The sequence below is a fragment of the Lepisosteus oculatus genome, chromosome 2, assembly GCF_040954835.1.
Source record: "Lepisosteus oculatus isolate fLepOcu1 chromosome 2, fLepOcu1.hap2, whole genome shotgun sequence".
Taxonomy (NCBI): domain Eukaryota; kingdom Metazoa; phylum Chordata; class Actinopteri; order Semionotiformes; family Lepisosteidae; genus Lepisosteus; species Lepisosteus oculatus.
In genome coordinates this window covers 70,780,536-70,796,982 of record NC_090697.1, presented here as the reverse complement: position 1 = coordinate 70,796,982, position 16,447 = coordinate 70,780,536, and the positions used below count along the sequence as shown (strand labels likewise).

Below are 16,447 nucleotides of genomic sequence, written 5' to 3'. Positions count from 1 at the left end.
CCTAATCACCCTAATCACTTTTTAATGTTTGATGCCATTACATGATGGAAATATGCTCCTCTTGCTATTCGTGAGAGTGATTTTAATTAAGCCATTCTTTGCAGTGTTCTCACAATGGCGCCATGGCAGACCGATCAAACCACTTAACTTGTCATTCAATAGTCAATACTAGATCATTTCCTTCCTCTGACTGTGACATTGTGTCTTTGACCATTTTTGTATCACCCTTGAATCCACAAATGCTACAGAGATATTTGCATCTTCAAAATATAAAAAAAATAAAACATTCCTATGACTTGTGACAAGGCTTGCATAATATTGTAATGCCATCATTAATTCAGGGATAGCTAGATTTTCAGGAAAAAGAATAAAAAGCCCATAGCAGCATTACGTGTAAAAGAGAGCAGGATTTTTCTAAAGCATGCTTGAAATTAAAACTGAATAAAATGTATTTAATACATGGGTGTTATTTTGCACCTGACCACATGCATTATGGTTGGGTGGCTTTTGTTATTTCCATACAGAACAATATAGATTGCTGGAGCGTGTTTAGTCACCAGCAGACCTCAGGGCAACTGACTTTACAAAAACAAAAATGAAAATGCCAACTCCAAAAAACACGTCTTGAGTCTGCCCTTAAAAATAAATTTACAGTATGTACTTCAGTGAAGTGGACGCCTGCCCTGTTTCTTTGTAGCACATTTATATTGCACCAGACGGTGCTTGAAGGTAAACTCTCTGACAAGGCCTCAAACATGAACTTGTTTGGATGTGGTTACTTTAAAGCAGACCTGCTGCTTATTCCCAAAACACTTTTCACAAACTTCCGCGCAGTCCCCACTCACTCCATAGGGACAGATGTTACCTGGAGAGCCAGCTGACTCGAGCACTATGTATTCCTCTTTCCAGGCCTGAAGATCCACGAAGTGATGATTAATGTGTCCCGACAGCAGGTTGAAGATTTTCACGGGCCAGAAGATTACTGGTGTTTATGTGTCGCCTGGAGTCACCTGGGTACATCAAAAAGTCGCAAGGCCACAGTCCGAATAGCATGTGAGTTGGGTTGTGGGGGAGAAGGAACTCTTTTCCTACGTGTAAATATCTGTTTGCAAAATGCAACAGAAGGCATGTTGTTTGGATTCATAAATTTGTTGGTGTTAAGGCTCTTTTTTCTTTAATGTGTGGAATTTTGCTAGGTATGAATATTGTAAATCTAATCATTTATGATGGTTTGAAATGTCTAAACCCACTTGAATGGGTTTGAATGTGTGCTGGAGTGACCAGTCTGTGTTATGCTTTGTTTTTATGGAGAACAGACATTTCCAATTAAAAATAGCTATCATATAGTTAATTGTGCCTTATTGTTTTGTACCCAGTTTCTAAAACAAGGCTTGAATGCTTTCAAAAGCAAAGGCATTAACTTGGAGAACTGTGTGCATGACAGAGGAAGACATGATTTGCATTCAGATGATGGTTCTTCCTTATCTTTGCTTGCAGACTTGCGGAAGAATTTTGAGCAGGACCCTCAGGGAAAAGAGGTGCCCCTCGAGGGCATGATTGTGTTGCACTGCCGTCCCCCAGAGGGAGTGCCTCAGGCAGAGGTAAGACACGCTATACCACTGTGCTCCAGAAGGAGGCGCTCTAACATTCAAAAGAACCCTGCTGCCTCAAAAGATAACTAAGTGGGGAAAAGAAAATAAATCATGCACGTTTTTTTTTCCAGTTGTAATTTTTGAATAAAGCAGAACAAGGTACTCTCCAAAAGTTTATTAATTATTTTAGGGCTCTGCTTTCATTGATGAAGTCTCTACAGCAGACAAATTGTTGTATTATCGGTAAGCCACTTTACAACTCAACTGTCTTTCTGTGAGAAGGTAAACTAGCTATTGACTGAGATATACACAAGTAAAATAAATACTACAAAATAGATGCATTTTTATTTTAATTTATTTTTATATTAGTAATACACAGATGCTACAATATCCATTTTTAAGCTGCTGTCCCTAGACCATACGGATCTTCCTATGTACACTGTACGGTGGTACTAGAGAAGAGTTTTGACGCTGTTGAGTGTTGATTGAGTAAACACCTGGCAGAGCAATTTTGGACCCTATCCATAAAAACCTTCTAGTTGTGATTACATCCCCACTACAAGGGCAGATTCCTGGGACTCAAATCATAGCGTAAACTCTAAGCAATAACTATTTCTCTTCACACTATTTGTCAGGAGACATGAACAACACAAAGAGAAATGGCATAAAAATCAGTGAAGAATTGAATTCTGCCACTTGTATTTTCTGTTTAATATTCACATCTCAGTTCTGTGAGTTACTGTGAGCCATGAAAGGCTTTTTTATATCATGTAAATGCAAATTTTCAATTTATTCTTCTAAAACACTCTCTCTTGGATTTGTGTCAACCTTGCCCGGACATAAAAAAAAATAAAGATTGCATAAATTGTAAAGTAGTGAACATTCACATTATTCTGGTCTTCCACTGAAAATGACATTTAGGTTTAGCACAATTGAATTTGTGTGATGTATAATTCCACTTCAGCGGCACTCTTTTCACTTCTGCAAAAAGTTCTACATTTTTGAAAAATATAGTGTTGTACCCCATCAGCTTTTGTTCGGAAATTCACAGGAAGGTCTTTGGATTTTTTTCACATATTGTTAAGTCTCTAACCCTGCAAAGCTAGGATTCCAGCTTCAGTGAAGGAAGGTTGTGTTCTTAGGGTAGCTATCTGTGAAGTTAAGAACAGCAGCCAGAAAATGGCCTTTTTCTAAACCCTGATGCAGTGAAAAGCTTTTCTCCTGTAGACAGATCACGCACTCTGAGCCAGGACCCTAATGCTTTGAAGAACAGAGATCTTGAAAGCGATCACACTGGAATTGCAACACATACAGGTTTAAAAAATTGCGGATCTTGGAAAGAACAACTACAGACACGTTGCTTAAACAGCTGTTAACAATAGGTGACATGAATAAATAGCTTTTATGTAGCCCTGCTGCCTGCTCTCTAAGGAAAAAGAGTTGAAACTTTCTTCTCTTTTACAAGTTATATTGTGGACTTAAGCAAGCAGCCTAACAGTTTTAAAAACAGCTGTTTAAAACCACATGATAGCGATACAGAAAACTGCGGTTTAAAACATCTCCTCAAGAACTGGCACTTTGTATTTGAGACCTACAAGGGTAATAGCTTCAGACATTTATGATGCAAGGGTATTTGCTTCAGGTATTTTCTGTTGCTTGCTTCTAACCTGAGAGAAAATAGAGCAGTAAAATAACCAGAGGCAAATGAATAATTGGGAGTTGTGTGCATCAGACTACTTGAAGAGGCCATCGTTCTTGCCTGATGTGCTATTTGATTTCCCTGAATGGTGAGTAACTCGGCAAAAGTTCATCAAGCCTGTCACTACTGAGAGCAACAAGCAATCGTGAGTAAAAGAACTATTATGCTGCTCAAGGCTTGCTTGGGGCGGTAAAAAAATCTCCAGAGTTTGCCTTGCAGTTTAAGCATTATATTTTTCACAGGCATCATTTGGCAGCCAGGGACACTGAGAGAGAATATACTGTAACTGCACACTGGCCACATCATTGCCATAAGGCCTTATGAAAGCACCTCAAAAACAGATCTGCAGCACCAAAGAAAGTGACTCAGGCTTTTTTTTTCTGACAGTTCTTTCTTCCTAAAGCCAAAAGGCAATCTGTAGGAGGCCATACCCAGTTTTACATATATGTCTATGTCAATCCAAATCTAGTCCAGCACTCCTGCAGGAATTGGATCAAACGGCAAAAAACACCAGGGGGCAGCGGCTGGAGAAGAAGGCGTTTCTAAAGCCTATGATCCAGAAGCTGTTGTTAAAAGAAGCTGTGTTAAGATGATTGAGGTTTTAAGGAGGCCTTCCCGTGAGGAGGGATTTGCACACATAAGGGTGTTTGGTTGTCCATGGATATGTCAGGTTCAGCCTTGAAAGAGTTTTCTATACACTATGCACTTTCCTGTACTCTGCAGTTTTCACTTGTTGCTTGATTTACTGTAGGCATTCTGGGTTCTCCTCCCTTGCAGTTTCCACAGTGCAATTTGCCTGGACAAATAACTCTCCCAGAAAACCAGATTGAATTGGACAGGGGTGCAAATTAGCATTGCTTAAAATTTGTGAATAAAATTACAAAACATCTTGTACTCAGAAGAGGAAAAATGAAGTGGAAAAGGATATAAACAAATACAGTATACCAGTTTAAAGGCCTTTACCAGTTACTCCAGCTTGTTGAAAGGCTGCTGTGCTCCATGCAAGTGGGTCCTGGAAATCTTTTCAGAACTGCTGTTTATTTTTCTTTGTGATCTGTACAAAAGATGTATCAAGCATATAAACTATACAAAACTGTATTATAGAATCCTCAAAAAGCAGAACAAATTTCAAAATAGTGGATAGATGATGTGATTTTTCAAGACTTGCTTTAAATGTTAATAAATGACTAACTTAAGTTTAAAAGCACTTGAAAGCTACAGAGGGAAATAAATGCACCATTAGGCACATATTAAGCATCAATTGCTTTGTACAGCGTAATTACTCGTCATATCTCCAGTAATATGAAGTTATTAGGTATGTTTTAAATATAATTATTAACCAATAAGGATATTGATAGTTATGTCAGATGGATTTGTAAAGGTTGTTAGAGCAGCACAGTTCAAATTTTAACAGTTGAGCTTGAAAGCAATTCTTATTAAATGCATGTCATTTTTTTTCTTCTGTTCTGAATCATTATTTTGTTTTCTATCCATTCAGAGCAGCATTGGATTGCTGTCACGGGTACAACTCAGATCAGCCCAGCTCCAAAATGTGTCAAACTGGCTGTGGGCACAAAACTGGACCCATACTGCAAGGGTTCTGAACACAGTTGAGCAATCCAGAGGAATCCAAATGTGTCAGATTCAGTGTAGAAATTTGGATCCTTTGATGCTGCTGGTTTGAACCTTGAGATGTCCATCAAAATGATGACACTATACTTTACACTATGAGCCCTTCCATAGATTGTGGCAAAGAAAATAGATACATTACTGCAGGCTTGTGCCTGTGAAATTTAACATTTAAAGTAAGATCTAGTTAAGATTAAATCTGGATTAAATAAACTAAGAAACCAACAAGCAAAATGAGACCATTCAGGTCCAGATAGTATAAAATGATATCTATACATATACAATTTCTTGCATTAGGAATTTGTCTTTTCGCATACCCCACCTTGCTCTCCATGAGACACACAGACAGGGAGAGAAGCTTGGGGTCAGAGCACAGGGTCAGCCATTTATACAGCACCCTTGAGCAGGTGGGGTTAAGGGCCTTGTTTAGGGGCCCAACAGAGTTTGATTCCTCTGCCATCCGCGGGATTTGAATCGGCAATCTTCCAGCCACAGGCACAGATCCTTAGCCACAGAGCCACTGCTCCGCCACCTATAAAATAAAAATCCTAAAATATAGATGCTAGAGTTATGCTAGCACATTTGTAGAAAGTATGTGTATATATTTGAAATTCTGGATGGATTTGTGATCCTGGAAGTAGTTCAGGTCAGTTGTTAAAGCCGTGGACAGAAATTGTGGTTTAGAAAGACAGTTTAACTCGATAAAAGTAGCCTATTAGCATTTCATCATTTGAGGTGTAGAGCCCTTGACAGTACAGTGTCACACTACCTCCAACTGTTTATATACAGTATAATATATACTGTACACATATATGGATATTATATATTCCTAGCCTTTTTCTTGTGGGATAGCCTCCAAGACAGCAAATGATGAGCTTCATTATAAAGCCAAGCAATTACATTTCTAGCCTGGGCACAATGAATTCCATTTGAAACGGAAGATAACACTGCACAGGGCGGAATAGTAATTTGCTGTTTCACGACTCAAGGGAAGAAAGCGGCATTTTGGAAGCAGCAGGGAGGCGTGCAGGCAACAAGGCCCGATCCGCGTTTTCCTCTTTTATTAACCTCTGGAGCAGAACCCAGTGCCAATCACAAATGTTTCCAACAGGGCCGTGCAATATAGGCATGACTGGGAATTGGAGCATCTTTAAAGTAGGCCACAAGTTGACATTTCCTGTGGGCTTGGCCTCATTTTTTGTGTATTTGAGGGAATTTTCCAGTGTTCAATAACTGTGTCTGCAGAAAGGCTGTGTCACTCATAGGATAGTGTATTATATCCAACAAAGAGAGATTATGCCTCTGGGTGGATTCATTTAGACTGCACGGTGGTTCCCAGAACTTTTGAAGGGACTGTTCCATCTCCACTGGGACACTGCCAAAGCCAATTAATCCTTATAATTGCGTTGGTGAAACGGCGCTGTGATCAGAAAATCAAGCAGAGAGCCATAGATTCATTCAATTTGCTGTGCAGTTTGAGAATCCGATTGCTCTGGCTAGCTGCTAGAGTTAAAAGAAAGTGGAGAAAAATGGGGTAAGTTTCACTTCAGATCAAAATCAGGACATAGCTGTCATGGAAAGGCACTTCCGTGTTCTGTCACATCCCGTTTGGTTCTTTTTTACCTTATAATAATCTGATTAAAAAACAAATCAGAAGCTTTTACTGTAAAACTTATTTAACCACTTGAACCATATTGAGAAATACAGAAATAGTATAAAAATCAACTGAGGCAATGCTACGGGCTAATATATTTACTAGTTATCAAAACACTTGGGTTCCAGGAGAAGATGAAGTAAAAACATTGTATAACCCCTCCATAAATGTTTTGCATTGTCGTATTTGCATCTGTAGTGGAACATGCCCAGGCAGCAGTACAACATGATTTTTTTTGCACAAAATGGATGGCTACAATCATGAGGTGGCAAGGATTAAGTAGTTTTCCACATCACCCTCCAGAACACTAATGACAGGATGAAATCATACACCCTGTTGAAATTGGATAAAGACTGTCAGGTTCTCATGATGATGCTTCAGGAAGCTTTGCTGTGGAAAAGTGTGTCATACCCCTGCTTTCCGGAAAACCAAAATGTAGAAAAAAAACCCTACCCTTCATACTTTAAGTACTGACATTTAGCAAACAGACAGAGCTAATAACCAGAAAAAACAGCAAACCCCTGGGTAATTCTAACAGATAACAGTCCAACCTGGTGCTCTTTATCACTCGAGCCAAACTGGTGGATAAATTCAAATGCGAGCCGAAGAAGGATGTTGCCATTGACCCTGATTGCGTCTAAGTGGCTTGGAATGAAATTAGCAGACCCCGTTTTGTGAGAACTGTCTGTCAGCATTGTTGGATGTAATTGAAACAAATGTGCCAATTAGGTAAATTCATTCCTCATGTCCCCGCGCATACTTATTGGGCTAATTTGTATCTGTCCTTCCGTTTCCACCATAGATCTTTTCATCATTAGCCTTCAGCAGCACTTAACATCAGCATTGGAATACAGAGCAGGTATGAGTCCTGAAAAGCACAGACTGACTGTGCAACCAGCTAATTGTCTTCAGGATGTCTTAGATGGAAAGCAAAAAATGAGCACTTCTGGTTTTACTACGTCTCTCCACCATACTGTGGAGTCTGCATGGGGTCTGTTGGAGGCTTTAATCATCAGACATGAGTCAGATTTTTGATCCTGTGGCATATGTACAGTAACATGCTACCATTTCCGGGCTCCTGATACAAGGCTTGTTTCCTTTTTGATCGGCCAGATCAATAGGATCTAAAGAACGTTGTACAGTTTGGGTCTTGGCCTGCCAATAAAAATAAAAAATACTGTTTTCATGCATGAGATGACTTCATACAAAATTCTGTTGGAGTGGACATTCATTCAGTTATTGAAACTCATGATACCATGAGCCTGACTTGCTTTTATAAGTATTGTTTCAGAACCTCATCTGACCCTGATGTCAACTAAAAGATTCTTCATCACAGCAGTATGTCACTTTATACACTGATGTTGCTTTCAAAAGGCCATCCATATAGGACGTCAAGAAAGAATTGTTTGAACTGTCTAGATTAAGTCTTCCCACGTTCAGCCCCTGGGACCCCAGTGTCTTTTAGTTTTCATTCCAAGTGAACTTAGTAGTTTTAATTGAACCCTTTTAGTGAATCTGATGATTAATTAAACTGATTCCATTGCATTCAGTTCCTAAACAGTTGACAGAACACCTATAAGATTATTAGAAGACAAGATTTCAGAGACACATACTGTAACCACCCAAACTTTGCATGTAATTCACAGTATTATTAGGTCCATAATGAGAGCTCAATATAAATTATAACAAATCCCCAAAATACTTATTTGAGACTGTGTTTTAAGATTAAAATCATATTGATTTTGCTTTTTTTCACTTCATAACTTCACAGAGGAGGGTATCCCCAGGAGAGACAAAGAATAATAGATGCAGAAATTCAGAAGAAAGATCGAGCAACATGCTGTCATTGGATTTCTGATGCTAGAGAACACTGATCCAAAGGGAATTTACAAATACACGTTGAAAGTGTTCTCAAGTGCAAAAATTCAATAATAGAACAAAACATGATTTTATGCTGTGAAGCATCCAGTAAGAGCTACCTGCAAAGAGAAATGGAAAATAAGAAATAAACTAGTGTAGCTTATTTGGCCATCTGAGTATATTCAATGTGTGATATAAAAAATATATTTCTGCAACAGAAATATCATCTGGTGTTTCCTATTGTATGAGGCTCAGATCTTTTCAAAGCACTACTGCATAAATCTTTGACTTCACATGATTAACCTACATGGTATCCAGTTTTAGCATCATGTGCCACATCTAAGATTTTCTGAAATCCTTTTCCACCTTCCGTACCTTTCTAAATGTGTTTTAGAAGGAAAACCAATTCCCTATTGTTCCAAATAAAAAAAATGCATTTCAACTGTCTACATTGACTCTTAAAATGAATCTTCCAAATAGTATTTGCTACTCTTGGTTGCTTTGTGCATTGTGTTATTTTCTTGATCAGTGTTTAAGCAGATTTAAATATACTGTACCACAGTGATTCATATTTTTGAGTATGGGATATAACGGAAAACATGAATACATGGCTGGTTTTAAAGCACACGCTACTGGTGTTTCGACAGGTGGAATGGCTGAAGAACGAGGAGCCAGTGAGCTCTCTAAAAGACGACAACATTGACACAAGAGCAGATCACAACCTCATCATTAATCAGGCAAGGTTGTCTGATTCTGGAAACTATACATGTCTGGCGAGCAACATCGTAGCTAAGAGACGGAGTGCAACAGCGACTGTGGTGGTGTATGGTAAGTTTTGCTGGGGCCCTTTTCCTTTCTTACAAAAGAAGTAGCAACTAAACCCTGCTGAAAGCCTTCACTCTAAACAGCAAACCAGCATCCATTCTGAGAAATGAATTGTGGATCTTTGCACTAAAGACTTTCTTGTTGCTAAAGTGCATTGTATTTATGAATCATAATACCAGTCTTAACAAACATTGTATGTTTTCTCCTTGCCTAAATAGTTTTATTGTTGAAAGGTTGTATTAAAGCAGAGAAATAATCTAAGATGTTTCAAAGTAATGTAATTGAGATTACTGGAGCAAAGAAAAAACAATGTGCCATTTTTTGGTTTTGGAAAAATTAGAAATGATTTATTAATTTAGAACATATTCCTAGAACAGTGATACCTTTCCTTCTTTAATTGACCAGAAATCTATGAATATGTCCAATGACGCATCCTTGTACTATGAGAACATAGTTGTCCCTAACTTTAGTAACATTTAGAAACACCTCAAGTTAATGGAAGGTAAATGCTTTGCTTCATGGGAGAAAATCTTATCCTTGTCCATTGAAAATTGGTTTCAGCATTTCAAAGGTAGATCAAGGTAGAGGTCTTAAATGCTTTAAAATAAAATACTGTAATTTAAACTATACCTACCATGATTATTTGTATTTCTTTGATTTAGACAATAAGATAGTTATGGAAAGGCACAGCTTGTACTGAATTTCACAATGATAAAAATGTAAACCACATCTTAAGTCAGAAAAAAGCATGTTACCAGATAGATAGCATTACTATTATGTTTCCTGTTATTTCTAAAAATGTCCTTTGGATTGGATTGGTTTTGAACTCACATTTAGTAGCTCAGTTCATTACAATTCTCTTTGTTCATTGATGTGCTGATGAGTCTCAGCAGAGTTTACCAAGAGGCCACAGTTTGCCTTTCAAGCCATTAGATACAGTATGGGTGCCGTTTATGTAACTGACATAGTTTTCTATTAAAAGTGCTGTCAATGAAAAAATTATTAGATACTTTTTTAACCTTACCTTAAAATGTGCAAAACACAATCAATAATTAACGAGCATCCAACCACAGAGCTGTTGAGAGCTGTGGAAGAATTTCCTTATGTAAAAAAAATCATGATACTGTAACAAGAGGCTGCAAAAGAGAGGAAGCATTTCCGCCTGTCTTGCTCATTGGGTAGTTTGATGGTTAAGTGATTCTAAAATTTCATCCCATCATTTTTTGAAGGCAGATTTGAAGTTGCATCCATCTGCTCCAGACAGGACAGCCATATCTACAGTATTTGTACTGTATATAGTACTGTATATAAAGTGTTTCCTATTCTCTGCCCTAAATTAATTCCTTTCTAATGTTTCATTAGAAACCCAGATCCTTTTCAAATTTTAGCTTCCAGCACCTCAAAATCCCCCATATTATATGAGTAGTGTACAGTATACAGTATTTCTACTTCCTGTGTGGATTGTTATGCACATTTTGATGTTATATTTGATTTGGTAAGCATCTCCCTCCTCCATGTTTTTGTCTTTTTGTAATTCCCTGGCCACTCTTTCTGTGCTTGTCCCTCCCCCGATTTGTGAATTATCTGCAAATACTGTATACAGTATGTGTACCAGAATCTAAATAATTGAAATAGACTGTTAATCTCCTGAGCCTCCTGCAAGTTTAAATTTGGGAAATTAGTAAAAAAAAAATACATTCTCTCAAGTTCTGAAGGATATCATAACAAAGAGTTGAGTGAGGATACTATAGGGATTTAGCCAAGCTATAATATACTTTTGTGGACAATGTGGTGTCAGATTATCTCACATAAGCCCTTACCATCTAGAAGTGCATCCAATATCTCCATTCTATCATCTCTGTTCTAGGATCTGGCTATCAGAGACTGTCTGTCAGAATTTCTAGAGGCATCTGTGTTTGTGCTGAAAAATTGATTCAGACAAAATAATTGAATTTTCACGGGTTACTCCAAAATGCTAGCATTCAGCCCCCTTCTGCATCAAATAAAATTGGATTTCCAAATCTATATACAATTATCCAAAACTGAAATATTAACATTTGAAAGAGAGGTTGTAAAATGACTGTTATCAGACAAGTAGAGTGTGTATAGATGAAGGCACGCAGAAACAAAATGTGTTATTTCATAGACACAGAATACAGTATATGGGGCAGATGGCAGATGACAGATGCAGGATTTAAATAGATTATGAATTTATAAATAGAGGTGACATTGATGAAAGTGTTAAGTCAAGCTTTGGATAGATGAATAGATAACCTTTACAGACCAGAATACTGTGCTGAAGCCTGTCTTTCTCTCCACAGTGAATGGTGGCTGGTCCTTGTGGACAGAGTGGTCTGCCTGCAACGTGCGCTGTGGGAGGGGTGTACAGAAACGTTCTCGCACCTGTACCAACCCAGCCCCTCTAAATGGGGGGGTGTTCTGTGAAGGCATGTCCATGCAGAAAATAACCTGCAACTCCTTGTGTCCAGGTAGGGTGCTCCAGGCATTGTTAAAAGCAACTGAGGGCCATATCCAAGGTGAACTAACCTTTTATGTTAGTAATTTGAGCCAAGGGGTGGCCACGGTATAAGATATGTATGCAAAATCCTTCATAAAAACATTGTAGTACACTGAATAATTCCTGCATGACAAAAAATATTAATTATTACTCTATATAGGTGTGAATGTGTCTTCTTTGTTTTTAACTTAAGGTTTATGTTCTTGAATGCTTCTTCACCTTTAGAAGTTGACCTTAAGAGGATTAATAAAGTAAACATGGGGAAATGTTTCACTTCAAAAGTTCACATGGAATATTGTAAAGAACCTTTTTCAAACAATGCATGATAAGTGTTGTGCTGCACTGATGATTAAATGAAAGCTCTTAAATGAAAGATGACATGCAGAAACAGAGCTTTGTGGACAAGAGAATTAATTCCAAATCATGAAAATAGTTTTTTGTTTTTGTTTTTGTCTTGCAGAGTGACATGACCAAAAATCTAGCAGTCTAGAATTAGAATCTAGAATTAATGTGTCAGAAAACATATTTCCCTGCATGCACCGGGCTTCCATGTGAGAGTGCATTGTACCTTTAGAGAGAGCCACAGATCTGGTCTGAACTATAGTCTGTAGAAGGCTGTGGGAAATGATAAGATAAGATCACTTTATTGGCCATATACAATTTCTTGCATTAGGAATTTGTCTTTTCGCATACCCCAACTGCTCTCCATGAGACACGCAGACAGGGAGAGAAGCTTGGAGTCAGAGCGCAGAGTCAGCCATTTATATGGCACCACTGGAGCAGTTGGGGTTAAGAGCCTTGCTCAGGGGTCCAACAGAGTTGCCACCTTCCAGCCACAGGCACAGATCCTTAGCCACAGAGCCACCGAATGTACCTCCCACTGTCAACCTGGGCGTTTGACCAAATCCGATTGGTCAGGTGACACTTTCAGAAATAGGAAGAGGCATCGTGTCTGCTGTCTGTAAACAAAGGGCAGATATACTGAACTGTGCAGCATCAGTGTGGAAAGGAATCAAAATAGCAGGACCCTATAAAGCAAGGTAGCCTGGATTACAAATATAAATTGTTTTGTTTCATGTCAGTAAGATGCTTAGCTACACAGCTTCCTACTGTATGTGTTGAGAGGCACTCAAGAAAGTAAGGTTATGCTCGAGGTTTATGTGTGTCTAAGATCCAGACCAGATCGCTTTTCCCAGGTGTTGTCACAGCATACATTTCTGCAGTACTTCAAAACAATTTGCTGTGCAAAGCCAGATTATGACTTTGGCTCTGGACTCCTGACCTCTCACTCTTGCAGGCAATTAGCGTCCCCCTTGTCCAGTGGCCTGTGGGAGTGAAAGGGTTCACGACCAGACTCAAGTGCTGCTCTCAGCACCCAGTTAATACTGCTTCCACGTCCTGATACCTGCTTCACATGTATAGGGGAGTGTTTGTGTTCTCTTGTACTTTTTTTTCTTACAAGACATGGTGACAGCCAAATGTATAATTGTTTTCCACTATGCACATTAATTAACTGCTCCATATAATTTTTGGCACTGGGTATTTTTGCAGCTTTGTTAAGCCCTGCATTACAACATGACTTGTGTAATGTTCTAATGGCTAATTTCACAACTTTAGATGAAACATACATTTTATTTTAGTGAAACAATGCTGGTTTTATTACAGCTTAGGAATTTGTTTTCTTTATTTCAGACTTGGTGAGGAGAATCACTACCGTAATGGCCTAAACCTTTGGAAGTTATGTGTGTTGTCAATAATGGTGTGATATTTTCTCCAATTTTGTCTATGTTGCTTACACTGTCTTCTGTAATCCATATAATTCTCACATTATCTGTCAGGTAATGAAGCATGAGGGTATTGACAATGCATATTCACTGGTGTGCAGAGAACCAGACTTCAATGGCCTTATCTATTTGCTTAAGGGGGCTAATCATAAATGAACTGAAAAACTCAAGTGTAGGTTTGAACAATTTACGGTCCAGAGGGAGCTGTGTAATTAAGGGAGCATGGCGCTCTGGGGCACTCAGGACCACTGGTTGCCCTTTTCCCCTCCAAAATAGACAGCGATTTCAACTTCTGGGGTCAAACACTCCTGCTCCAGGGAGTCACCCTGCCAAATGTGTTATGGAGATATTTGCCTTTCCTAGTGAATGCTTTATGCATGGGAATTGATTTCTTCTATTTAAGAGAAAATGTGTCTGGGAAGCCGATCAGTGCCCCACGATGCACTGCAGTGTGTTGCAGAAGCACTATGAATTGAAGCCCATACCTGTGATATATTTCTCTTCGTACCTGTCTCTGCCTTCAGCAATTTCCACAGGAGCCACTTTGCTGGAACACTGAGTTAAAACAGTAAAGGGTGATACTTTAGAACTAAAAGTCTGCTAGATTATTAAAAAAAAACATAAACACCACAGGTGGGGAAATGGAGTAATGAAAATAGGCAGGTGATATAAATTTTCAGTTTTAAAAGGCAGTAGGCTATATCCATAAAGCATTTTCTAACACGGCAAGTTGAAAGAACTTTTAAAAAAATAGACTAGTGTTACAAAACACAAAAATAAACATTTAGACAGCCTATAGGGACTTGTGTATTAGCATCCAGAAGGATTTATGTGACACTCAACAGCTGCATTGTGGTGTCAGAATGGTAAATGTTTTATGAACTTGGCCCAGAGCATTTTAAAATTCAAAGCGTCTTTTTTCACTTCAAGGATCTAAGAAATACTTTCAAATCGGTGGCTGCCCACAGCCCTATAAAATCTATGTTCTCTCCATGCTGCTAATAAGGTGGAGATACTGCTACAAACTCTGAAATCCCTGAAGCTGCACATCATTCAGTAGCACACTGCAACTTAATCTGCGCGGGCTGTTTGAAGGCTCTTCACAAAATAAATTTATGATTTGCCACAAAATAAATTGCCTGGGAAGCACTCATCATATTACAAGAGTTTAAAAACATGTTCTTGAGGTAATCAGGAAAGACTAACACAAGGGCAATGTCATGTGCATCTTCATAACACTCAGCTGGGCACATTGTTTTTCTGAGGATGGCAAATGTACAAGTTTCACTAAACCTTTTTTTTTTAGTGGAACTAAACATTTTTACAGCAAAAAATCTAATGGATACTAAGAAAGGATTAAATACCTGAGAACTTGGAAAAGTGCCAAGCACTTTTTCACCCTCTCCATACTGACTCAGACATTGCATGATTTCAAACCACAGAGCAAATTTGTCAAAATGAGAGGGTGTAACCTGACCTCTGCACAAATTTGTTGATCACCCTGCTTTTTAGGGCTTTGAGCAAGGTTTCTATCCTCTTGAGGCACACAAAGCAAAGAATCAGACAACTTTGCAAAGAAGAAAAACTATAGCATCATTCAAGGACCAATTCAATGGCTATACCAATGTATTTCAGCGATTGTCACCATTACTATAACAAAATATGTTTCTTACATAATGTAGTTCTTTTAAGGAAAGCCCACTACCCTAATAGCAATGACACTTAAAATGGCCATTTAAAGTTTCTATTTTTACTTACTCAAGTTTTTTACGTGTACGTGTTGTTGAGCTTAAACCTCTAAAGACCTGATTCTCATTGGAGAAAACCAAATCAAACTACACTTTGACTCAAGCATAAGTCTTTTAAGTTCAAAGACTGGTCATCGGTGAGGCAATATTTGGTGGTGCCAGTCAATAAAAAATTAACCTGATTGACCGGCAGCATTCAGTCAACAGTCTACTGACTCTCTGGGTTTTATTAGTCTTAAGTTCCTGCGTTGTGATATAGATGCATCTCTTAAGTAGAAAGAAAGGTGGGGACAGTAACTGAGCTTGTGTGGGAGTATTGATGGAGGAAATTGTGGGAGAAATCTTGGCGTGAGTGGGAGGTTATGCCAAGGCGTTCTGCACATAGCAATGCCCCTTCTTGGTTCACGTGTCTTCCTTGTCGTTTGCAGTGGACGGTGGGTGGGACGCGTGGAGTGAGTGGACGGTGTGCAGCGCGGAGTGTGAGCACCGGCGCAGGCGGGAGTGTACGTCGCCTTCTCCGAGACATGGGGGAAAGGCCTGTGAGGGTCTGGGCCAGGAGGCGGAGAACTGCACTGACGGGCTGTGCACACAGAGTGAGTTTTTTTAAAGCCATCCAAAAGGCTGGGGCGCATAGCCAGGATAGCTGCTGGCCGGCACACTTTCATGAAATGTTTCTCCTTCTGTCATCAGTTTTTACGAGAGGGAATATAAAGAAAATCAGCAATACAAAGCTTTATATATCAGGAAACCTAGAGTCTCCTGTCTGAGAAACATTTGTGCCAAGGTCAAGGTCTCCTCCCTCAGAAAGCAAAAGAACAGATTCTTTTAAGATTGAGCATTTGTTTCACCAAAAACGGATTTATCTTTCCACTGTCTCCATACTCACATTGTGCTTCTTGAGGCAACGCCAAGTCTTGTCTTTCTGTGGGTAGCAGTCCAGTTTTGCTCAGTCACATTTAAAATCCAAAAAGAAAAGGCTGGGAAGATAGTGGGGGAATTGATTATCAGTACTTCGGTCTTGCAAATACGCGGCAGCAGTGAGGTGACTTTGAATGTGGGCAATGGAGATAAATGCAAGTCAAACCCTGTATAAGCAGGCATTCTTTGCTGAAGCAAAAAAACAATTGCCTGGCTGGCT

General features: G+C 38.9%; 1 protein-coding gene across 1 annotated transcript in view; it reads left to right on the top strand.

Annotated features, from left to right (window-relative positions):
* Nucleotides 1-16,447, top strand: part of unc5db (unc-5 netrin receptor Db) — a 241,043-nt gene that overhangs the window by 170,433 nt on the left and 54,163 nt on the right. Inside the window, exons 3-7 of the mRNA XM_015340831.2 lie at nt 910-1,053; nt 1,498-1,601; nt 9,082-9,262; nt 11,581-11,748; nt 15,738-15,902. Of these exons, the coding sequence (XP_015196317.2) occupies nt 910-1,053; nt 1,498-1,601; nt 9,082-9,262; nt 11,581-11,748; nt 15,738-15,902 (762 nt within the window). The remainder of the gene's footprint in view (nt 1-909; nt 1,054-1,497; nt 1,602-9,081; nt 9,263-11,580; nt 11,749-15,737; nt 15,903-16,447) is intronic.